We start from the raw sequence: 25529 nt of genomic DNA on the forward strand, positions 1-25529 counted from the left end.
AAGAAATGTTTGGAGTAGGAATTAAAGCCCACGGAGAAGAAAAAAAAACTTTGAGGTTTGCCGAGGATGTTGTAATTCTGTTAGAGACAGCAAAGGACCTGGAAGGGCAGCTGAACGGAATGGACAGTATCTTGAAAGGGGGACATGAGACGAACACCAACAAAATCAAAACGAGGATAATGGAATGTAGCCGAATTCAGTCGGTTGATGCTGCGGGGATTAGATTAGGAAATGAGACACTTAAAGTAATAAATGAGTTTTGCTATTGGGGGAGCAAAATAACAGATGATTGTTGAAGTAGAGGGGATATAAAATGTAGACTGGCAGTGGTAAGGAAAGCGTTTCTGAAGAAGGGAAATTTGTTAACATCGACTATAGATTTAAGTGTCAGGAAGTCTTTTCTGAAAGTGTTTGTATGGAGTGTAGCCGTGTATGGAAGTGAAACATGGACGATAAAGAGTTCAGACAATAAGAAAATAGAAGCTTTCGAAATGTGGTGCTACAGAAGAATGCTGAAGATTAGATGGGTATACCATGTAACTAATGAGCAGGTACTCAACAGAATTGGGGGGAAAAGGAATTTGTGGCATAACTTGAGAAGAACTAGGGATTGTTGGTAGGACAAGTTGAGAGGCATCAAGGGATCGCCAATTTAGTACTGGAGGGGAGCGTGGAGGATAAAAATCGTAGAGGGACGCCAAGAGATGAATACGCTAACCATATTCAGAAAGATGTAAGTTGCAGTAGTTATTCGGAGATGAAGAGGCCTGCACAGGATGGGGTAGTATGGAGAGCTGCATCATACCAGTCTCTGGACTGAAGACCACAACAACAACATATGATTGGAAATCATTTTGGGAAGTAATTAGCGAATATCTGAGACATGTTCGTTTTACAAAAGAGGCGTATGTTCTTTCTAAACGATGGACCAGCTCCCTGTTCACTAGTGCACAGTTATGTTACAATAGTCAGATCTGCTGCAGCGGTGTTTTTCCGCTGCCAAGGTTATCCAGGTCACGCTTTTACATTAGTGGGCGCGGCGCTATTTAGCGCGTGCGGTGGGCGGCTGCAGTGCGAAGGGGAAGTGACTCCGCTGCGTAGTAGGTGCGTCTGCTCGGACCGGGTCAGCAATACGGGGCCAGACTTGGCCACACAAACTGGGATAGTGCGTAAGTGTAACTCCTTGGTGATCTGTCCATGTTTTCAAGACAGCTCGTTCTATTAATCTACTGGCTACTAAAATTGCAACACCATGAAGGCTCTGCGCAAAGTAGGTAAGAATAATGCCACCTGCATCCAGTATACAAGGAAATAATACTCAGAGGGCTCTTTATTAAAAAAAATAACATTTGAATGTTCGTTACTTGTGTTACGCTTCATTAAAGAAGAGTTCGCCTCCGTAGCATAGTGGTTAGTGTGGGTGCCTGCCCTACAGCAGAACCGAGTTCGATTCCTGTTTCTGCCAAAATAAATTTCTTGGTGGGAGGACTGGCTTGGCGTCAGTCTATTTAAGCCAACTGAGGAGTTAGTTGGTAGAGTGGTAGCGGCACAACGGTCAACACACGGAAGTTGACCAGGAGAGTGGTGTGCCGTCCACGTTATCCTCCATACCGCATCCGATGATGCCATTGGCAGAGAATGACTCCGCAGTCGGCCGGATCCGATTGGCCCGTCTAGAGCCAGAATGGCTGGTAGGAAAATCTACCAGCACGCACTCAGAATTTGACACTAGTGGGCTCGTAACCCGTCGTCATTCATAGCTATCGTTCCACTCGTACTTCTACATACATTCTCCGCAAGCCACCGTTCGGTGCATGGCGGCTAGCTCTCAAGGAAAGTAATCAGATACTTTTGTTTCAAGAACATTAATATACGTTCTGTTTTTGATACCAATCAAATATTTTCCTTGATCCACAATTTAGGTTGCACGCATTATTTCACGATAGGTAAGAGTGTGTCTATATAACTCGACAAGTACTTTTGACTAAAAATGTAGTACATGATTCGAAAATACGATACAAAACATGGCGACTGTGGAAACTTGAAGATCTGTCTTATAGGCAACATCCTTCGTCGTATCTGCTTGGAAAACTGCTTCAAAACAGCTACCGGAAAATTCTGCAGCCGACGCCGTACTCCATTATTTCACAATGTAGAGCTCATGCATTACGATGAGAGCTTTATGTATTCCATCGTCTTCAGCCCACCCTATTCGGCCGAGTATCTATTACGAATATGGATGTTTGATATAGAATGTACCTATTGCATCGATACAGTATCATGTACAACAACAAAAATCCACGTGTATCAAAGAAGTCTTCAACAGAAATATCCAATAATTTAAAACTTATCAAAGATAGTAACAATAACGAATCGTTGCTTCACCACGCATTTACATCAAATCACCATGACTAACACAAAGTACATACGAGTGAAAATCATGATAAGCGTTTGATCTGAATCGTACATGTTCTTTTGCAGACAAACTTTCATCTGAAGAGTGCCTCATAGCTTTGATGTAATTTTGCAAGTTCTATGTTTGACTTTACGATGTTTGTACAGTGAACTTCAAAAATAGTGTTTGGTTTATACGCAGAAGGCCCTACTCGTGTCAAGTAAAACTAAAAAGTAAAAAAACAAACTTTTGAAATTATGGAAAGGAGCAAACACCCGACAAGTTGCTTTATATGGTCGTTACAACTCACAGCATAAATTATTCGGGGTTTTTCTTTGAGCCAGTGCTAAGAACGAGCGAGAAACAATGGAGTAACAAATAACCAGGATTTGTATGAAAAGCTATGCATATAGGGTACACGTTTTTAACCAAAATCTTCAATCTACATTAAGGGTCACTGGGTGGTTAAGTGGTTGACTGCACTCCTCCTACTGCTGCTGCTACTGTTATCACTACTACAGCCTAGTAATAATGCTAATAATAATAATAATAATAATAATAATAATAATAATAATGCCCCAAACAGCCTTCGATAACGAAGTGATAATAAATATTGTATATTATTTTAGAAAGGATGTAATTAACCAGTAGCTCATTTAAGGGGGGGGGTAGGACGTCAAAGGAGCTGGCTTGGAGCAGGAGAGGCACCAGAGGACATTTTAATTTCCAGTGTCTATACTCTTACAAATAAAGTCATAAAACTTTGTCAGCATGACCAGGAAGGATTCAGGATTCACACTCATATCCGTGGAAGCTCAAAAACATAACAAAATAAATTTTCTTACATGTGAAATTTCATCATATTTTCACTTACTATTGGCTGCATTTATTACTATAGGTACACCTTTCTTAGTTAATAAGAGAAATTCTTTGATGAATTTTGTACAGCATACGAACCATACTTACAGGTGTACGAAACTCCAGAATTTACCATTCTATTAAAAACTGTGGTAAAAATTGAGATAATTGAGTATAAAATTTGAGTTGTTTCTAAACATGAAGTTTAAAATGTTCATTTTTTCATAAATTAAATAAATTCTAGAGTTTCATACATCTGTAAGTATGGTTTGTATGCTGTGTAAAATTCATCGAAGAATCTCACTTATTTATGAAGAAAAGAGTACCTATAGCAACAAATGCAGCCATTAGTAAGCGAAAAAATGATGAAATTTCACATCTAAAAAATTTATTTTGTTATGTTTTTGAACTTCCACTGCTGTGATTGTGAATACTGAATCCTTCCTGGTCATGCTGATAAAGTTTTTTGAATTTATTTGTAAAAGTATAGACAGAGCCTTACCTGCTCCAAATCGGCCCGTTTCATGTCTTACTCCGCTTAATGAAACACACTAGGTGTTAGAATTCTGTAGCATTTTACGTATTTCACTATTTGTAAACGAAATAATATTTTGTCAAATGCAGAGCGTAAAGCAAGATTAAAGTTTTTTCTTTTGACACGTATTGATTAGACGGAACAAAGCTTCTCAGCGATTATGGTATCTATGCGTTTAATCTTTAGCCAGACAAGTACTCTTCTCTCATTAGCAGGATCCCTTAAAACACTAGTGTTTAACTCACATTACAAAATAATCCGACTGCTTGGCTACAGTATTTGCGTAGGAAATCAGCTTAAGATAGTAGAACTACTGTCTTTCTACCTACATTGGTTAAGTTCTAGTGTTAACGCAGAATTTTATGTACGTAACATGATTATAAAGGACTGTGGAGATGACCCAGTATCCATAACATCTCCTTTCAGCAGCTAGGATGAGACGTGCATGTGTTGAGTTTGAATGCTACTAAAATTGATGCGAACTGATGCTGATTACATTCCATAACTTATGGGGAACAGGGTGTGTGCTTTAGGCAGGTAACTTTGTTCTGCTTGCTTACGATTTTGTGCATCGTGCATCTTACAAAGAAACAAAACGGAATAGAATCTTCGCCAGCTCTCTCAGCCCGTGTCATCCCTGGGCACCAGTTCAGTTAAAGATTTCTCGCAATCTCTATACGTTCATCGCCTCTAGATGTCTAGTATTTATTGCACCCTGCTTGCCACGAAAAGGCTGGCCCTTGCTGTAAGAATTTATTTATCTTCTGCCCACAGCTGTAATGGTCAAACGTAATGCCAAATGCTACACAGATACGACCCACGCACTATTTCACGAATATCTTTAGTTACGTTTTAATACCAACTATACGGAGTTCTAAACGGTAAAAAATATCGTCTCGGGAGAGTTCAGTGCTCTGGTCTGCTCTAGAGCTTACAAACTACTTCTTACATAAATAAAAAGATTTCACAATAACTGGCATGAGCTCCTTCGCGAACGAGCCAACAGAATATTTTCTTGGCACTTGCCGACGCAGAACTCAATGGAATTTTTGTCTGCTGCCAGTGAAATGAGCCATTGCGACAGTATTAACTAATGAGAATGATATGATGCGATCTATTCTTGATTCCCCTCTATGACTTTAAAACACATGTCGCTGTCAAGTTGAATTACAGTCGCTATGATTTTTATATATATTCTCCTGGGCCCTTCGAGGCTAGAGAGGGGGAGAGAGGAGCAAATAATATGAAATCCTCCATTAATTCCACATGTGCAGGACGTCAATCACTACAAAGTACTGACTCGAAGCAACGCTGTATGGGCACGTTCAAAGACGATAACTCCTTTGTGACATTCTGTCACGTTGACCCACTTCACTGCGCATAGACTGACACATCCACACCGCTTCGCTGCCATGACAGATGTCAAGCAGCGGAGACGCACTAGAGCGGCTGATGGCACTTCTGTGACACATACAGCGGCCCAAAGCGACCAGTGGGCTCCCTTGAGGAGATGACTAATATTTTGTCTGGTGATGTTACGTCGGAAAGAGTCTTTCTCTTCAGCAAGGCTCATACTGTCACCTGTAAATTGGTTAATCCTTTGAGTGTCACGTGTAAAAACATAAGGGGCGATCAAAAGGTTTCCGCCTGAGGACGGTGATGCAGCGTATGTGGCGTAGCTCGGCTCCGATGCAGGTATTCAAGCACTGACATGGAGACAAGGGAGGTGTGTGGCGTTCGTGTCTTTCCGACGTTTGTGCGGTACGTGCGGAAATGTGAACTATGGCAACATCATTGTTTTCTTGTCTGCCGAAGAACAAACACCGGTAGCCATGTGTATGGAGCTTCACGACTATCGAAAACCACCGTTGTGGAAGGGTGTGGAAAGTTCCACGCCGGTCGCGATTCAACACAAGACTCTGGTCGATTTGGGAGGCCAGCCTGATCCATTACGGACCAACACAAGTGGGAGACACTCTACTCGTAGCACCCGCCTTATAGTCCTGATCCCTCCCTGTGCGATAATCGTGCCTTCAATCCCTTAAAAAAGACCTTGAAGAGTCGACTATTCCTGTCGGACTAGGATGTGGAGCAGGCAGTTAGAACATACACTCCTGGAAATGGAAAAAAGAACACATTGACACCGGTGTGTCAGACCCACCATACTTGCTCCGGACACTGCGAGAGGGCTGTACAAGCAATGATCATACGCACGGCACAGCGGACACACCAGGAACCGCGGTGTTGGCCGTCGAATGGCGCTAGCCGCGCAGCATTTGTGCACCGCCGCCGTCAGTGTCAGCCAGTTTGCCGTGGCATACGGACCTCCATCGCAGTCCTTACCACTGGTAGCATGCCGCGACAGCGTGGACGTGAACCGTATGTGCAGTTGACGGACTTTGAGCGCGGGCGTATAGTGGGCATGCGGGAGGCCGGGTGGACGTACCACCGAATTGCTCAACACGTGGGGCGTGAGGTCTCCACAGTACATCGATGTTGTCGCTAGTGGTCGGCGGAAGGTGCACGTGCCCGTCGACCTGGGACTGGACCGCAGCGACGCACGGATGCACGCCAAGACCGTAGGATCCTACGCAGTGCCGTAGGGGACCGCACCGCCACTTCCCAGCAAATTAGGGACACTGTTGCTCCTGGGGTATCGGCGAGGACCATTCGCAACCGTCTCCATGAAGCTGGGCTACGGTCCCGCACACCGTTAGGCCGTTTTCCGCCCACGCCCCAACATCGTGCAGCCCGCCTCCAGTGGTGTCGCGACAGGCGTGAATGGAGGGACGAATGGAGACGTGTCGTCTTCAGCGATGACAGTCGCTTCTGCCTTGGTGCCAATGATGGTCGTATGCGTGTTTGGCGCCGTGCAGGTGAGCGCCACAATCAGGACTGCATACGACCGAGGCACACAGGGCCAACACCCGGCATCATGGTGTGGGGAGCGATCTCCTACACTGGCCGTACACCTCTGGTGATCGTCGAGGGGACACTGAATAGTGCACGGTACATCCAAACCGCCATCGAACCCATCGTTCTACCATTCCTAGACCGGCAAGGGAACTTGCTGTTCCAACAGGACAATGCACGTCCGCATGTATCCCGTGCCACCCAACGTGCTCTAGAAGGTGTAAGTCAACTACCCTGGCCAGCAAGATCTCCGGATCTGTCCCCCATTGAGCATGTTTGGGACTGGATGAAGCGTCGTCTCACGCGGTCTGCACGTCCAGCACGAACGCTGGTCCAATTGAGACGCCAGGTGGAAATGGCATGGCAAGCCGTTCCACAGGACTACATCCAGCATCTCTACGATCGTCTCCATGGGAGAATAGCAGCCTGCATTGCTGCGAAAGGTGGATATACACTGTACTAGTGCCGACATTGTGCATGCTCTGTTGCCTGTGTCTATGTGCCTGTGGTTCTGTCAGTGTGATCATGTGATGTATCTGACCCCAGGAATGTGTCAATAAAGTTTCCCCTTCCTGGGACAATGAATTCACGGTGTTCTCATTTCAATTTCCAGGAGTGTATCTTCACACGGTAGGACTCAGTGTTTTACCAAACGGGTATGTTCAACTAGGTGCCTCTATGGGATGACTGCCTCTGTGGTGTCCGAAGAACGAGGTGCCATGACAAAACGGGTACCTGACGATGGAACTATAAGTAAGCACTGTCGGTGTCAGACGCAGCGACGAATGGCAGACGTCGGCGTAGACAAGCACATCAAGAGTTCCCACACGCCACCGCTGTTGAAATGTGACTCACGGCTCAGCCCACTCTGCAATCATCGCTGAAGAGACAACATCGTCTGACTACAGAGCCGCCAGCGCGACAGTTGTATGTAGCAAAGATTGTAGTCAATTGTACACTGAGAGAGGAGACTGTCAGACTGTACTGTGTGAAGCGATACTTTAGTGTTCAGCGACAGCAACAAATATACACAAAGTTAAGTATCTCATCTTGTTCTACTTATAATAAAGTGATTCAATATTTCTGTGTGTTGTAGTACCCACTCGGCCTCGTCCAGAAGTAAATCTAAGAGCCCACCACAGTGCCTACGAGTGTCTTTTCGTCCGGCACAACAGCCTTAATGCTCACGGCGATTTTGCATCAGTCGGATACCGATTCTGCACTGTACGGTCTTCGAACAGGAACTTTTGATCGCCCATGAAATATACCACTGGTCTTAAACGCTGATTATTACTTTATTTACTCCAAACAAAAGATTTTATTAGTGCTAATGTATTCAATATAACTTCTCTGATAAGTATGAATATCGTTTACGTGTTTGTAAGTCGGTAGACTTTAGAGACCTGTCAGGCTGTATACATGGACAAGGAAAAAAAAATCCCGGATTTTTCCCGGATTTCTCGGTTGAAAATACATTTTTCTCCGTGTTATGTGAGAGTATACTTTTCCTCGGCACTGTAAAACTTATCAGTCTTTTGAATGTTTATGGTTTTATACGCCGACGTAGAATTTCCCGGCACTTTAGAAATCGAAACTCGGGGGGGGGGGGGGGGGGGGGGACACACGTTTAGGAAAGATCTTTCTTTGGAAAAGTTGATGGTTTAAATTAATATACATAGTGTTGCCACAAGAAATACAGAGTTTTCACATATAATCGTATTCTCGAAGATTAATAAGCTGCAAGTGAAGCTAAGCTTCCACATATAATATTGGTCTTTTTTGCACGTGTTACACTTTAAGATACATCACACAAATGTGCCAGTAAAATTTTTAATAACGACGTAAATATCTGATCTTCTGGGCTCGAAATTCTTCTAAATGGCTCGTCCTCAAGGAGTAGATTTTTAATTGAGAGTCAAACGCTCTGTGATTTAAGAAATTCATCGTACATTCTCGCATATAGTTCATCTTGTGGAAAAGGAAATTTACTTTGAAAGTAACGCTTTTCAAATCACAGTCCGCAATGTTCTCCCGTGACCTGTTAGAAACTGATTCGTTTCAGCAGTTGCCAGAGAGCGCCAGCTAACAGGCGCCACCGCTCTTGCGCCGCTCTTACGTGTAAAACATTAAAATACACTCCTGGAAATGGAAAAAAGAACACATTGACACCGGTGTGTCAGACCCACCATACTTGCTCCGGACACTGCGAGAGGGCTGTACAAGCAATGATCACACGCACACGCTGGTCCAATTGAGACGCCAGGTGGAAATGGCATGGCAAGCCGTTCCACAGGACTACATCCAGCATCTCTACGATCTTCTCCATGGGAGAATAGCAGCCTGCATTGCTGCGAAAGGTGGATATACACTGTACTAGTGCCGACATTGTGCATGCTCTGTTGCCTGTGTCTATGTGCCTGTGGTTCTGTCAGTGTGATCATGTGATGTATCTGACCCCAGGAATGTGTCAATAAAGTTTCCCCTTCCTGGGACAATGAATTCACGGTGTTCTTATTTCAATTTCCAGGAGTGTATCTTGCACTGCGTCACAAAAGAAACAAGACATCAGAGGACACTTCAAGTTCATCGGAATTTCGTGAACCACACTAAAATGCATAATTGGGCTTAACGTGCACATTCGTATGTCCAGGTTTGGATGTAAATTTTCCTGAGTGCCAGTACTGTATTATCTCATGTTTGGTTCTTTATTATGGCATAATGCCATGCGAGCTAGAAGATGGAAAACGTGCACTTGAAATGCAGCGAACAGTTGAAACTAGCCAACAGTGTGAGATTAAACACTTCGTTTCAAATAAATTGACTGCTTCAGCGAAAAAGATTAATAAAAGCCAAATCTCTTTAGCAAAGCGACAAAAATAACTTAGTTGTTCTGCAAGGTGATTAATGCTTGACTGTCAGAAAGGTGGAAATAAAACCTGAAAATAATAACATATTTTAGCCTTCCGTAATTATGCGAACGTATTTTAATTCATTTGATAGCTCCCGGCCAAAGAAATCAGTTTTGCTTTTATTTGATGTGAGAGTAATAAATAGAGAGGAAACAGCAAAATCACTAAACGTAAACACAGGTCACATGGAGACTACCCACCTCCCACCACAACTGAGACTGCTCTGTGCTTCAGCTCCGGATCTACGATATTTCCGAACAGGGGCAATACTAGATAGGGGCGCCCAGCCACACATCCTTAGCCAGAAGCGACTCAACTGCGCATTCAAAAGAGCCCGCCCGCAGCTGCTCAAACGAATCTAATGTCAACAGCTGTCACGTCACGCTCATCGGAGGCAATTTGTCGTTATGAATCATTGCATAGTCTTTCTAAAGCCTTTGACACACTTTGCTGTTGGCAGACACTTGTTCGAGCACTATGTTTTGCTGTTGTATATGGCGGATTTCCTTTGCGACTTGAGTTAAATATTCGTTTTTTCTTTCTCTTGTTAATGTTTTGTTGCTGCAGTATTCTCCTGCAGACGCGGGATACAGTAATATCCTTTGTTGGAGTACTGGTTCTTACAAGTCAAAATCGCAAAAATTTAACTGAAAACTAAAACAATGAAACATTCCCGGAATTCTAAAAAATTCCCTGGTTTTTCCCGGTTTCCCCCGGATGAAAAAATTCCGGGGTTTTTCCGGATCTCCCGGTTGTCCCTTGTCGTGTACACCCTGACAGTGAAAATCGAGTAATGGCATGAATACTTATTTGACCTTGTGACACTCGTCTTCAGAGCTGCTTTTGTGTTCAATTAGTATTTGCTGTGCCAATATCTTGTGATACAAACGACAGTACATCCAATTTACAGTAATGTTTCCTACATTGTAGAGTAGAAAGCCATTACGGGAGTCTTTACTAACCATGTTTACAGATAGCACCTTGTAAGCAAACAGATTGTCATGAATTCAGTTTCTAGTTTGGTCTCGTTTTACCGATTTATGTTGTGGAGTACTTCTTATATTGAAGAATGAAGATGACAGATAATATAGTTTACAAATTATTTCGAAAATGTTAATCGCCGAGATTACACATATAAGGTGTTTACTGAAAATACGCAACCTGACGAAAACAATTTATGTGCATATTTGAAAGTAATAAGTATATTATTTACTGATTTTTTGTCGGTTTTTATAGATAGAGGGATCATTCTGACGTTTGACAATACTTCTGTTAGATCTAAGAGAACTTAATGGAGGCGGTATAGTTCCATCGCACATGCAATTCTGGCTGATCCTGCAATGAACTGCTGAACAGAAGTTACAGAAGCGGACGCAGAAGATTCAGAACTTGGAGGAGACTCTGACGCAGACGATGTAGTTGATATTTTGACACTTTCAAACACGACTACCATAACCGATGATAGTCTGGGTAACACAGTGTCAAGTGGAGAAGTGGGTGAAATCGACTAGTAGAAATGGAACATGCAGCTTAGACTGTTTGCCTGTTGTTTGAATAAGTCTGAAAGCCATGAAACCGACTCTGATAGAGTAGTGGCTGGAAGTTTGGATTTATAAGGGGTGAAGAAGAACATTCGTTCGAGGGCCGCACAGTCCAGAATCGGTAAGCCAAACAGGCAAAATCGGCATGAGCATTGAGCGAATCACTCCGCCGCCGCACTAGATTTAAAATACTCGTTTGTTAAAGCACGCCGGCCGGAGTGGCCGAGTGGTTCTAGGCGCTACAATCTGGAACCGCGCAACGGCGACGATCGGAGGTTCGAATCCTGCCTCGGGCATGGGTGTGTGTGATGTCCTTAGGTTAGTTAGGTCTAAGTAGTTCCAAGTCCCATGGTGCTCAGAGCCATTAGAACTATTTTGTTGAAGCACCGTGACGTGCTGTGTCCGTAGATGCCTGCTGCACATCGTCTTCCGACAAGAATCGCTGAGCCTTAAAGGCCTTCTGTAAGGGATCGAAGAAGTGGTAGTGGACCATTCCACAACAGTGGCTTTTGGACGACATCCCGCCCCAACACGTTATTCATTCTACGATGGCTGCCTGCCGGTACTTGCAACGAAACAAATAACCCCACGCTGGTGCTGTTTGGATGCATCTGGTAATAACGTCGCCAAATGGAATGATCATATAAAGTTGATCGTCGGTAAAGCAGGTACCAGACTGAGATTCATTGGAAGAATGCTAAGGAAATGCAATCCGAAAACAAAGGAAGTAGGTTACAGTACACTTGTTCGCCAACTGCTTGAATACTGCTCACCAATGTGGGATCCGTACCAGGTACGGTTGATAGAGGAAATAGAGAAGATCCAACGGAGAGCAGCGCGCTTCGCTACAAGATCATTTAGTAATCGCGAAAGCGTTACGGAGATGATGCATAAACTCCGGTGGAAGACTGTGCAGGAGAGACGCTCAGTAGCTCGGTACGGGCTTCTGTTGAAGTTTCGCGAACATACCTTCACCGAAGAGTCAAGCAGTACATTGCTTCCTCCTACGTATATCTCGCGAAGAGACCATGAGGATAAAATCAGAGAGATTAGAACCCACACAGAGGCATACCGACAATCCTTCTTTCCACGAACAATACGAGACTGGAATAGAAGGGAGAACCGATAGAGGTACTCAAAGTACCCTCCGCCACACACCGTCAGATGGCTTGCGGAATATGACTGTAGATGTAGATAGTTCACGTTTTCGCATTTACTGCACGCTCATCGAAAAGAGACGAATGCCACACTACACACTAATGCCTTGTCTACATGTCGGTTGTTATATACCCTCATTGCAGTAGCGCTACGTCGCATATACGCTGCAGCAATGTCCTCACACGAAACTTTTTACCTACTATTTGTACAGTATTAAAGTAACCGATGATAGTGTGGAAAGTGACAAGTGGATCAATGGTAGGAAACGTCTAGCACAAATGCAACACAGGTACTGTAGATTGTCTGCCCGTGATTGAACAAGTATTTGATGAAAGTCGTGAAAATGACTCTGTTACTGAATTGGCTGCAAATTTAAATTTATATCCATGACCTAAAGTTCATTGATAACTCTAGGCCTTTGGGAAACGCGTTCCTCCTGTGAGCATGGAGGACATAGTGATAGACATCCCTGCGGTTGTGAAGCAGCTGAATGGGTAGAAAAGAAATAAATCGCCAGGTTCTGATGGGATTCCAATTCGGTTTACAGAGAGTACTCTACTGCACTGGCTCCTTACTTAGCTTGCATTTATCGCGAATCTCTTGCCCAACGTAAAGTCCCGAGCGACTGCATAAAAGCGCAGGTGACGCCTGTATATGAGAAGGGTAGAAGGAAGGATCCTCAGAATTACAGACCAATATCCTTAACATCGGTTTGTTTAAGGTTTCTCGAACAAATTCTCAGTTCGAATATAATGAATTTCTTTGAGACAGTGTAGTTGCTGTCCATGCATCAGCACGGCTTTAGAAAGCATCGCTCCTGCGAAACGCAACTCGCCCTTATTTCACATGATATCTTACGAACCATGGATGAAGGGTATCAGACGGATGCCATATTCCTTGACTTCTGGAAAGCGTTTGACTCGGTGCCTCACTGCAGACTCCTAACTAAGGTACGAACATATGGGATTGGTTACCAAGTATGTGAGTGGCTCGAGGACTTCTTAGGCAATTGAACCCAGTACGTTGTCCTCGATGGTGCGTGTTCATCGGAGGTGAGGGTATCATTTGGAGTGCCCCAGGGAAGTGTGGTAGGTCCGCTGTTGTTTTCTATCTACATAAATGACCTTTGGATAGAGGGGATAGCAATGTGCGGCTGTTTGCTGATGATGCTGTGGTGTACGGGAAGTTGTCGTCGTTGAGTGACTGTAGGAGGATACAAGATGACTTGGACAGGATTTGTGATTGGTGTAAAGAATGGCAGCTAACTCTAAATATAGATAAATGTAAATTAATGCAGATGAATAGGAAAAAGAATCCGTAATGTTTGAATACTCCATTAGTCGTGTAGCGCTTGACACAGTCACGTCGATTAACTATTTGGGTGTAACATTGCAGAGCGATATGAAGTGGGACAAGCATGTAATGGCAGTTGTGGGGAAGGCGGATAGTCGTCTTCGGTTCATTGGTAGAATTTTGGGAAGATGTGGTTCATCTGTAAAGGAGACCGCTTATAAAACACTAATATGACCTATTCTTGAGTACTGTTCGAGCGTTTGAGATCCCTATCAGTTCGGATTGAGGGAGGACATAGAAGCAATTCAGAGGCGGGCTGCTAGATTTGTTACTGGTAGGTTTGATCATCGCGCGAGTGTTGCGGAAATGCTTCAGGAACTCGGGTGGGATTCTCTGGAGGAAAGGAAGCGTTCTTTTCGTGAATCGCTACTGAGGGAATTTAGAGAACCAGCATTTGAGGCTTACTGCAGTGCAATTTTACTGCCGCCAACTTATATTTTGCGGAAAGACCACAAAGATAAGATAAGAGAGATTAGGGCTCGTACAGAGGTATATAGGCAGTCATTTTTTCCTCTTTCTGTTTTGGAGTGGAACAGGGAGAGAAGATACTAGTTGTGGTACCAGGTACCCTCCGCCACGCACCGTATTGTGGCTTGCGAAGTATGGATGTGGATGTAGATGTAGATGTAGTTGACATTGCTAATTTCCTGCAGATTTTTTTTCAAATTTTTCCAGCACTGACTTTGTGCAGCTGATTCATTGGTATGAACATTCAGCTCCATATAACTCATGGCTGTCTTGGAAGTAGACAATAAATTGAGATGTTTTATTGACTAGTGGTCCGAAAGTGTTGTGCTGGATACAACATTTTGTCACTTGAAGGTTTAAAGGACAATAGTGAGACTAAGATCATGGTTGCAATGGTAATTTCGCATCTATAACTACGAGTTTCCCCTTCTTGTGTGGACTCCAGTCATTCTGCATTCCTAGGTAGAGTTCAGTGTGGGACGACTCACCGTCAGCCCCTGGCCTTGGCGGCGTCTGCGGCGCGGGCGGGCGCCCGCTATATGCGCGACTCGGGGCCGGCGGCGTCCAGCGGTGACGTCACGGTGACGACGGTGGGCGCGTCCTCGCTGTTGGAGTCTCCGCTGGCGCTGTGCAGCTCCAGAGAGTCCGGCGGCGCCCGCAGGCCGCAGCGCGCCTTGCCGGGGCCGCCCGGCGACGCCGACGGCGACGGCCCGCAGTCTGCACACACACCGACGACCCCTGCACTCTCTCCTCTCTCTACACCCCGCAGAGGGAGGGCGGGTACCCTAACCCAGGGGCCTCCAAAGTACGGCCCGCGGGCCGACACCGGCCCGCGTTAGCTGGCCGGACATTCCGGGTATCCGGCCCGCCAAATATTTGATGTGGTACCTATACTGCCAACAACTGAGTTTCGAGGCCTATCGCGACCAATACACAGCGACATTGTCGGAGCTCTATTTTTACAAAGCGGAAGGTCATGGCTAAACTTGTGGCTATCCACAATAGACAGACCATTCTCCGTGCGGTAGTGAAAAAAAGGAACGGTTAACAGACTATACTCATCCAGGGCCAAAGAGAACCAGTCTAAACTCTTGATTTTTGTCACGCAGCTGTGCTGATTTATATTTTGTGCAATGTCATCTATCCTTTGAGCCACAGTGTTTGCCGATAAACTTACGTTTTTAAATACAAAATTAACTTTTTCTGAACACTTTTCTTCTGCTGCTGCAATAATGCAGTTCTTAATTAATTCACCGTCGGTAAATGGCTTGCACTCTTTCGCTACTAAATGAGCCACACGAAAACTAGCACGAGCTGCTGCATGTTGTTCAGCATTTACTTTCTTAAACAGCGACTGCTGGGTTTTTAGCTGGCGTTTTAGAGACACATACATTTCTAATCGTTCGCATCCTGTGAACTTCGAGTAATTCTGAGAGTGCTTAGTCTCATAATGATGTTTTATATTGAATTCTAGAAGACTGATATTGCTTCATTGCAAGTAATACACATTGGTCTGTTGCTTAACTCCACCACGAAATATTGACATCCCCTCTGCTCTTTAAAAATTCTGCATTCACTGTCAACCTTTCGTTTCTTTTCCATATTTGTACAGAACTTCACAAAAGATTGTAACCTGAAAATAAAATTGTGCTATTTAATACTAAAAAACTAGGGAGTAGTCTGCCTAAACAAAATGCAATGAATTTATTTTTAAGGTACTTTAATTACTAAATTAAATACTCACAATTACACTGTAGTTCCATTCAAAAATACAGTGAAAGAATACTCAAGTCGCGCTATACGTATTTCGATTTTCAGATTTTCCTTGTCTCTTCGAATTCAAACTTTGAATTGTCCCACACTTCGTCGTCTCACCTACTAGTACAACGCATAAAACACTAAAAAACTCGTGACACACTCGCAACATAGACACAATTACGCAACAGAACTATCAAATATATATAAACTTATTGTTGCACCGCTTGAAATAACAATCCGTCTGTTACGTCTTGCAGTAATAGAGTAATTTTGAGATTTCGTTAACTTTGCTGGACGCTTTCGTGAAGAATGTGCAGTGAGATACCTTTTTGTTGGTGAAATTCGCCAGAATAAAATACTCCAGAATTTCGGTCAGGTACTTCCACCAATCAAAATTATGTAATTAAATAGCTCGTTTCAGTGCTAGCTATTCCCACATCCTTAGATTTTTGAGATTTCATCTGTCCTTTAGCCTTACATTACGGTGATCATGAAGTGCCAGGGTGCTTTAATCCCACTGGGTAGATCTTGGCCCTTATGACTTCGTGGAGGAGTCAGTGTGGCCCGCGGACTAAAAAGTTTGGACACCCCTGCCCTAGCCCGTAGTCCCACGAAGCGGAGGCGGCATTTTGCCCTTAGGGTCCATATTTATGAAGACATCTACATCTACGTCTACATGTATACTCTGCAAATCACATTTAAGTACCTGGCAGATGCTTCATCGAACCACCTTCACAATTCTTTATTATTCCAGTCTCGTATAGAGCGCGGAAAGAATGAACACCTATATCTTTCCGTACGAGTTCTGATTTCCCTTATTTTATCGTGGTGATCGTTCATACCTATGTAGGTCGGTATCGACAATATACAGGGTGTTACAAAAAGGTACGGCCAAACTTTCATGAAACATTCCTCACACACAAATAAAGAAAAGATGTTATGTGGACATGTGTCCAGAAACGCTTAATTTCCGTGTTAGAGCTCATTTTAGTTTCGTCAGTATGTGCTGTACTTCCTCGATTCACCGCCAGTTGGCCCAATTGAAGGAAGGTAATGTTGACTTCGGTGCTTCTGTTGGCATGCGACTCTTTGCTCTACAGTACTAGCATCAAACACATCAGTACGTAGCATCAACAGGTTAGTGTTCATCACGAGCGTGGTTTTGCAGTCAGTGCAATGTTTACAAATGCGGAGTTGGCAGATGCCCATTTGATGTATGGATTAGCACGGGGCAATAGCCGTGGCGCGGTGCGTTTGTATCGAGACAGATTTCCAGAACGAAGGTGTCCCGACAGGAAGACGTTCGAAGCAATTGATCCGCGTCTTAGGGAGCATGGAACATTCCAGCCTATGACTCGCGACTGGGGAAGACCTAGAGCGACGAGGACACCTGCAATGGACGAGGCAATTCTTCGTGCAGTTGACGATAACCCTAATTTCAGCGTCAGAGAAGTTGCTGCTGTACGAGGTAACGTTGACCACGTCACTGTATGGAGAGTGCTACGGGAGAACCAGTTGTTTCCGTACCATGTACAGCGTGTGCAGGCACTATCAGCAGCTGATTGGCCTCCACGGGTACACTTCTGCGAATGGTTCATCCAACAATGTGTCAATCCTCATTTCAGTGCAAATGTTCTCTTTACGGATGAGGCTTCATTCCAACGTGATCAGATTGTAAATTTTCACAATCAACATGTGTGGGCTGACGAGAATCCGCACGCAATTCTGGAATCACGTCATCAGCACAGATTTTCTCTGAACGTTTGGGCAGGCATTGTTGGTGATGTCTTGAGTGGGCCCCATGCTCTTCCACCTACGCTCAATGGAGCAAGTTATCGTGATTTCATACGAGATACTCTACCTGTGCTGCTACAACATGTGCCTTTACAAGTAGGACACAACATGTGGTTCATGCACGATGGAGCTCCTACACATTTCAGTCGAAGTGTTCGTACGCTTCTCAACAACAGATTCGGTGACCGATGGAATGGTAGAGGCCGACCAATTCCATGGCCTCCACGCTCTCCTGACCTCAACCCTCTTGACTTTCATTTATGGGGGCATTTGAAAGCTCTTGTCTACGCAACCCCGGTACCAAATGTAGAGACTCTTCGTGCTCGTATTGTGGACGACTATGATACAATACGCCATTCTCCAGGGCTGCATCGGCGCATCAGGGATTCCATGCGACGGAGGGTGGATGCATGTATCCTCGCTAACGGAGGACATTTTGAACATTCCCCGTAACAAAGTGTTTGAAGTCACGCTGGTACGTTTTTTGTGTGTTTCCATTCCATGATTAATGTGATTTGAAGAGAAGTAATAAAATGAGCTCTAACATGGAAAGTAAGCGTTTCCGGACACATGTCCACATAACGTATTTTCTTTGTGTGTGAGGAATGTTTCCTGAAAGTTTGGCCGTACCCTTTTGTAACACACTGTATTTTCGCATTCGGAGGAGAAAGTTGGTGATTGGAATTTCATGAGAAAATTCCGTCGCAACGCAACACGGCTTTCTTTTAACGATTTCCAGCCCAAATCCCGTATCATTTCTGTGACACTCTCTCCCATATTTCGCGATAATACAAAACGTGCTGCCTTTATTTGAACTTTTTCGATGTACTCCGTCAGTCCTATCTAGCTAGGATCCCACACGTGACAGCAGTAATCTAGAAGAAAATGGCTCTGAGCTCTATGGGACTTAACATCTGTGGTCATCAGTCCCCTAGAACTTAGAACTACTTAAACCTAACTAACCTAAGGACATCACACACATCCATGCCCGAGGCAGGATTCGAACCTGCGACGGTAGCAGTCCCGCGGTTCCGGACTGAGCGCCTAGAACCGCGAGACCACCGCGGCCGGCAATCTAGAAGAGGACGGACAAGCGTAGTGTAGGCAGTCTCCTTAGTAGGTCTGTTACATTTTTTTAAGTGTCCTGCTAATAAAACGGAGTCTTTGGCTAGCCTTCCCCACAACATTTTCTGTGTGTTCCTTCCAATTTAAGTTGTTCATAATTGTAATACCTAGGTATTTAATTGAATTTACGGCTTTTATATTAGACTGATACATCGTGTAACCAAAATTTAACCAGTTCCTTTTAGCACAAATGTGGATGACTTCACAAGTTTTTCGTTATTTAGGGTCAACTGCCACTTTTCCCACCATACAGATATTTTCCATAAATCGTTTTGCAGTTCGTTTTGAGCTTCTGATGACTTTATTAGTTCATAAACGCAGCATCATCCGGAAACAATCGAATACGGCTGCTGAGATTGTCTCCCAGATCGTTTATATAGTAACAGCAAAGGGCCTATAACACTATCTTGGGGAACGCCAGAAATCACTTCTGTTTTACTCGATGACTTTCCATCGGTTACTACGAACTGTGACCTCTGAAAAGAAATCGCAAATCCAGTCACATAACTGAGACGATGTTCCATAAGCACGCCATTTCACTACGACCCGCTTGTGTGGTACCGTGTCAAAAGCCTTCCGGAAATCCAGGAATACGGAATCGATCTGAAATCCCTTGTCAGTAGCACTCAGCACTTCATGTGAATAAAGAGCTAGTTGTGTTTCACAGGAACGATGTTTTCTTGACGTATAACTGCTGTGCTGAGAGTACATGTGGTAGAAGTGAGATTTCATGGCAAAATGATCTAAGTGCACATTTGGAAAGCTAAAAATGTTGATATCTTCTGAGTAAATGTTATTATCTGAGGTTATTATTTAAAATAAGTAATAGTTTTTTTTTTGTCCGCTGCTTTGTATTGCGAGTCAGCGAGACGGTTGGTACTCCTTATTTTTAACAATTTTTTTCGTGCTTTATATTGAATCAGCCAACGCGCAATGTAAGCTCCGTTCCAGGTTCGTTTGGTCTCTCGCTTTTTCTATCATTGCTACAGCAGTCTATGAGTTGCAGCGAACTGAATCGGTGTTCCTTCCTCTCATAATCATGGATACTCACCACCACCATTTCGCCAAATGTAGCAATTTCTTGTTATCAAACTACGAGGGTTGTCCAGAAAGTAAGTTCCGATCGGTCGCTCAGTGGAAACCACAGTGAAAATCAGGAACATTTTATTTACAATAGTTAGCTACACATTCCAGATACTTCCCCACATAGTCGCCGCTCCGACTTAGACATCTGTTGCAGCATTATACCAAATTTCCAACACCATCTTCATAGAAGGCAGCCGCCTGTGTTTTCCGATAATTCTCTACGCTGGTCTATAGCGCATAGCCAGCGCCCAAGTGTTGTCTTCGTATCCACCGTTTCATGTGAACAAGGATGATACTCAGGACGATCTAATTATGGCTGTGTTGTGGGTGATCGAACACTTCCCATCGAAAAGGCGTCTTCACTGCCCCTGCAGATTGCGGCTGAGAATTGCCATGAAGAAGGAAGTGTGTGGCAGTTGTGTTGGGTGGGCTGCATGCATTAAGGCGAAGCCTCTCAGTGGGCCCTCCTACTTGGCGGGAGACATCGTTGTTCTAGGCACCTTTACTCGCCCACAGTGCGCTCATAAGTGGAAAGAGCGTCTTGGTGGGATCGACAGTCATACTAGAGACACTGGCCAACACATATGTGCAAAGCTTCATCGGGTTTTCACTCTGGAGTCCATTTCGTGACCGATCGGAACTTACTTTCTGGACAACCCTCGTATTTTCAATGTGTAAGTCTAAGAAATTGTACTTTTTCTCGAACTTCAGTGTATGAAAATATTTCTTCACTGACTGAGAATGGTTTCTGAAATTTTGAAATCAGACAATTTTCCCAATCAAGAAAATAGAAGCTAACAGAAGAGGCATGGAATCGAGGTAACTGACTGTAGTGGAAAACCTATTTGTGACTGTAATGAAAGTGAAATGGGCGTGTGAGGTACACGTAACCAGGCGAATAGCTACTATATGAATAGTGATATTCTCTGCTGAACTGCAGACGATAAGAAAAGTTCGAGGAAACGACCAAACGACGGCTGGGTAGGTCGCATTAGGAAACATGCAAGACTAGCAAGGATGCTAAAACAGAACAGAATCGTGGTTACACCATACTCCAAACCGTTGTGTTTGTAGCCTTCACAAAATTTAATTTTACGCAAAGATGACAACTGTCTGTGATCAACTTGGCTAGTTACTTGTCTTGACTATTGTTGTATCTGCTGGCATAAGGGCGCACTGCTTGGCAATGAGTTTTCTAGCGCTGCTGGAAGACGGTGAGAAGCAAGCTGATCTTGTATTAGACGAAACAGCACTATTGCAGCCGCACACAGCCTGCAGAACGAAAGAACAGAATAGGTGGGTAGGTTTAACGTTAAACTCTCATGGTAAAGGTACATAGGCGAAACGATACTGAAAGCACAACACAGAGTGAGACATGTAAAGCTGATAAAGGACACGGAAAATTGTACGAGAAGCTGAACGGCGGTCCGCCTGTATAAATAAATTATGTGTATACCACCAGCGCTGTAGCTTGTGGCTCCTGTTTGGATGATTCACGTCAACTGAACAGCGACGCTTCTTGCGGTTAAAAGATGAATCTCTCGTTGTGGGCTGCGTAAAATATCAACACAGTGATTCATTTATCTTATGTGGGGAACAATGGCAAATAGAATGCGATATGACGGGCACACAGTCGATCTTTTCAAAGAAACAATACGATCCAGTTTGTAAGATGCAAGTGTCTCTACCTTCCAGGCATCATCATGGCATACCTCCTTACTAAAAGACTCGACGAAAAACCAACCCTGCAGTGTGCCAGCACGCGTGGTTGACAATGTCAAGGAATACGAAAGTAGCAATATAAACAAACAAATTACAACAAAGGCTATCAACAGATATCAGGAGGAGCATCTGCAGTAATAATTCGCACCATCAAGTCTCTAATCAGCATCCACAATTATTTTAACTGCATACTCAGATATTAAAATTTTGTAATTTACGTTAATTTGTTCATTACCTCGGACCTCTAACCATAGACTTGGGTTTGCTCTGAATTTTCGTCTGCTGAAGTTATACCACGTAGTTAACATTTCATTCACTAAGAACGTAATGCCTCAAATGACTGTGTTTTAATACAATGTAGTCTGCTATATTCTTGATACATTTTAAAAGTTATAGTTTTCTGTCGTCATTTTTGTCAGTTTTTCTGTGGAAATTTTTAACAACGTTGTGAACTCAAATGGTGTCGTTACTACTTGTTACATATTGCATATTAGCAAATAATTCTAATGTAATGCTTATATCAAATGTTCATTGATTCGCCCTAATATTAAATAATGTTAGCGTATTACTCGTAACAACATCATAAGCGTTACAATGTGTACTTGTAAATGTATTTAAGAGAAACATTAAGAGCTTCAGTAATTCTATACCGTCCTTTATTTATGGGGTACCTGACACGCAAATCTGAGTCAGAATATGGAGAGAAGTTTACAAACTATGGAGTGCCTTACATTAGACTTTTACATCAGTCTGTGCCAACCTAATTGCAACAATGACAAGGATAAAGGAAAGAAACAGAAATGACTCAAGTATAACGCATAACAAGTGGTTCCGGGGTGCCAGGTACCGAGCCATGCTGCAACCACCCACTATAGTACAGGGTGTTTCAAAAATGACCGGTATATTTAAAACGGCAATAAAAACTAAACGAGCAGCGATAGAAATACACCGTTTGTTGCAATATGCTTGGGACAACAGTACATTTTCAGGCGGACAAACTTTCGAAATTACAGTAGTTACAATTTTCAACAACAGATGGCGCTGCAAGTGATGTGAAAGATATAGAAGACAACGCAGTCTGTGGGTGCGCCATTCTGTACGTCGTCTTTCTGCTGTAAGCGTGTGCTGTTCACAACGTGCAAGTGTGCTGTGGACAACATGGTTTATTTCTTAGAACAGAGGATTTTTCTGCTGTTGGAATTCCACCACCTAGAACACAGTGTTGTTGCAACAAGACGAAGTTTTCAACGGAGGTTTAATGTAACCAAAGGACCGAAAATCGATACAATAAAGGATCTGTTTGAAAAATTTCAACGGACTGGGAACGTCACGGATGAACGTGCTGGAAAGCTAGGGCGACCGCGTACGGCAACCACAGAGGGCAACGCGCAGCTAGTGCAGCAGGTGATCCAACAGCGGCCTTGGGTTTCCGTTCGCCGTGTTGCAGCTGCGGTCCAAATGACGCCAATGTCCACGTATCGTCTCATGCGCCAGAGTTTACACCTCTATCCATACAAAATTCAAACGCGGCAACCCCTCAGCGCCGCTACCATTGCTGCACGAGAGACATTCGCTAACGATATAGTGCACAGGATTGATAACGGCGATATGCATGTGGGCAGCATTTGGTTTACTGACGAAGCTTATTTTTACGTGGACGGCTTAGTCAATAAACAGAACTGGCGCATATGGGGAACCGAAAAGCCCCATGTTGCAGTCCCATCGTCCCTGTATCCTCAAAAAGTACTGATCTGGGCTGCCATTTCTTCCAAAGGAATCATTGGCCCATTTTTCAGATCCGAAACGATTACTGCATCACACTATCTGGACATTCTTCGTGAATTTGTGGCGGTACAAACTGCCTTAGACGACACTGCGAACACCTCGTGGTTTATGCAAGGTGGTGCCCGGCCACATCGCCCGGCCGACGTCTTTAATTTCCTGAATGGATATTTCGATGATCGTGTGATTGCTTTGGGCTATCCGAAACATACAGGAGGCGGCGTGGATTGGCCTCCCTATTCGCCAGACATGAACCCCTGTGACTTCTTTCTGTGGGGACACTTGAAAGACCAGGTGTACCGCCAGAATCCAGAAACAATTGAACAGCTGAAGCAGTACATCTCATCTGCATGTGAAGCCATTCCGCCAGACACGTTGTCAAAGGTTTCGGGTAATTTCATTCAGAGACTACGCCATATTATTGCTACGCATGGTGGATATGTGGAAAATATCGTACTATAGAGTTTCCCAGACCGCAGCGCCATCTGTTGTTGACAATTGTAACTACTGTAATTTCGAAAGTTTGTCTGCCTGAAAATGTAGTGTTGTCTCAAGCATATTGCAACAAACGGTGTATTTCTATCTCTGCTCGTTTAGTTTGTATTGCCGTTTCAAATATATCGGTCATTTTTGAAACACCCTGTATGTAGCCTCCACGGCAGTACAGGCGTTAATTCTGGTATGTAGTCAATCGAATACTGTCCTAGGACAGGTTATGCCACGCCTGCTCGACCTGTTCACGTAGTTCTGTAAGAGTCGACGGTGGACGACTCACACGAGTCACTTGTCGCCCCATCACATCCCACATGTGCCCGATTGGAGGCAAGTCCGACGGTCGTGCTGGTCAGGAAAGTTGTTCCATTTCTTGCAGAGCACGTCGAGTTTCACGGGCAGTTTTTGGGCGAGCAGTATCTTGTTGCAGCGACGCATCACCTTTCTGTTGCAAGAACAGCTAATTACCAGTTCACAACAGCTTGTGTGGACTCGTCTGGGCTCATAAGCCCTATTATGTGAGTTGTGGTAGCTGCACGATCTGCCACTGCTGCCTTTACATGCTTAACGTCAAATATTTAACGTATTACCTAACCTGTAAAGCAATCAGTCGTATAAAGATTCTTTAATATATTGTAGCTTTGTATTTAGATGTAGTAAATCATTGTTGATTTCATGTAAAATCTGAATTTTTATAAATACTGAAATCCCTTCTCACATGACCACATTTTGATGTTCAGGGTTACGCAACATGCGTAAAATAGCATGTCAATTTTCTGATGTGTGTCGATCGAGAATGTGTGCTTTCGATCACATACAGTCTATGCTAAAGACAGGTGAGCGTAGCACCACATTTACAGCACCTTATGTATTACAGTTATGACACTAAAAATAATCAGAAAATTTGCAAGTAGGATTGAGATTAACGTTCACATTCAAACGATTCATAAACCTCTATTTGACATCCGGAACATACAAATTAATCCGTCTGATGTGAAGCATGTCAAGGAAGATAATTCTTTCTGGGAACTACGAAGGTTTCAATTTTAGTTTGTGACATTTTGAATTACATTGGCGTAGTTAAATACTAGAAAGTCGCAGCAGCGCATCGGCTGCAAGAAAGAAGCTGCTTGTGACACGGCGTTTATTGCCCAAAAGGCCTTTGCACGCTACAGGTCTCGTGAGAAACTATGATTGCTTTTGAGATTCGTGCTTTGACCCCTCTCACGAGTTTACCGTGCGGCTTCGCCTTCTCATTACGCCCAGAGAGCACAGCTTTCAGTGGACGCCTAAGCGCTATGCAACCAAAGCGACGTTAAAGCTGAGCTGTTAAGCACAATTGCAGGCGTTGACTAGCGTGCCTTTCAAGCCGATCCTCGAACAATGCAATGTTTAGTGCGCAGACTGCTGGTTTACTGCATTTTCAGTTAGCTGTTTTAAAGTATAGCCCTATATTCTAAATGAAGATATAAATAATCGTACCATTAAAGCCCTAAATTGTCAAATATTTGCCCGGCTCTGTCAATGAAATAACTTCAGTAACCACATCCACTAACTGTAACAAGTATCAGAAGCTACAAAATTTCCATCAGTGAAATCAGATCAGACCTCATTGATTTTTAGAGCCCAGCACATCTCTC

General features: G+C 43.8%; 1 protein-coding gene across 6 annotated transcripts in view; it reads right to left on the minus strand.

Annotated features, from left to right (window-relative positions):
* The window catches only part of LOC126335539 (inward rectifier potassium channel 4-like), a 1139778-nt gene that overhangs the window by 223256 nt on the left and 890993 nt on the right, over positions 1-25529 (minus strand). For 4 of the 6 annotated variants that reach the window (XM_049998921.1, XM_049998925.1, XM_049998923.1 and 1 more), the window contains one exon: positions 14619-14847. The exons of the other annotated variants lie outside the window; for them this stretch is intronic. In XM_049998921.1, coding sequence (XP_049854878.1) covers positions 14666-14847 — 182 coding nt within the window. In that variant the 3' untranslated portion in view covers positions 14619-14665. The remainder of the gene's footprint in view (positions 1-14618; positions 14848-25529) is intronic. 6 annotated transcript variants of the gene reach the window in all.

The sequence above is a fragment of the Schistocerca gregaria genome, chromosome 2 (assembly GCF_023897955.1).
Source record: "Schistocerca gregaria isolate iqSchGreg1 chromosome 2, iqSchGreg1.2, whole genome shotgun sequence".
In the NCBI taxonomy this organism is placed as follows: Eukaryota; Metazoa; Arthropoda; class Insecta; order Orthoptera; family Acrididae; genus Schistocerca; species Schistocerca gregaria.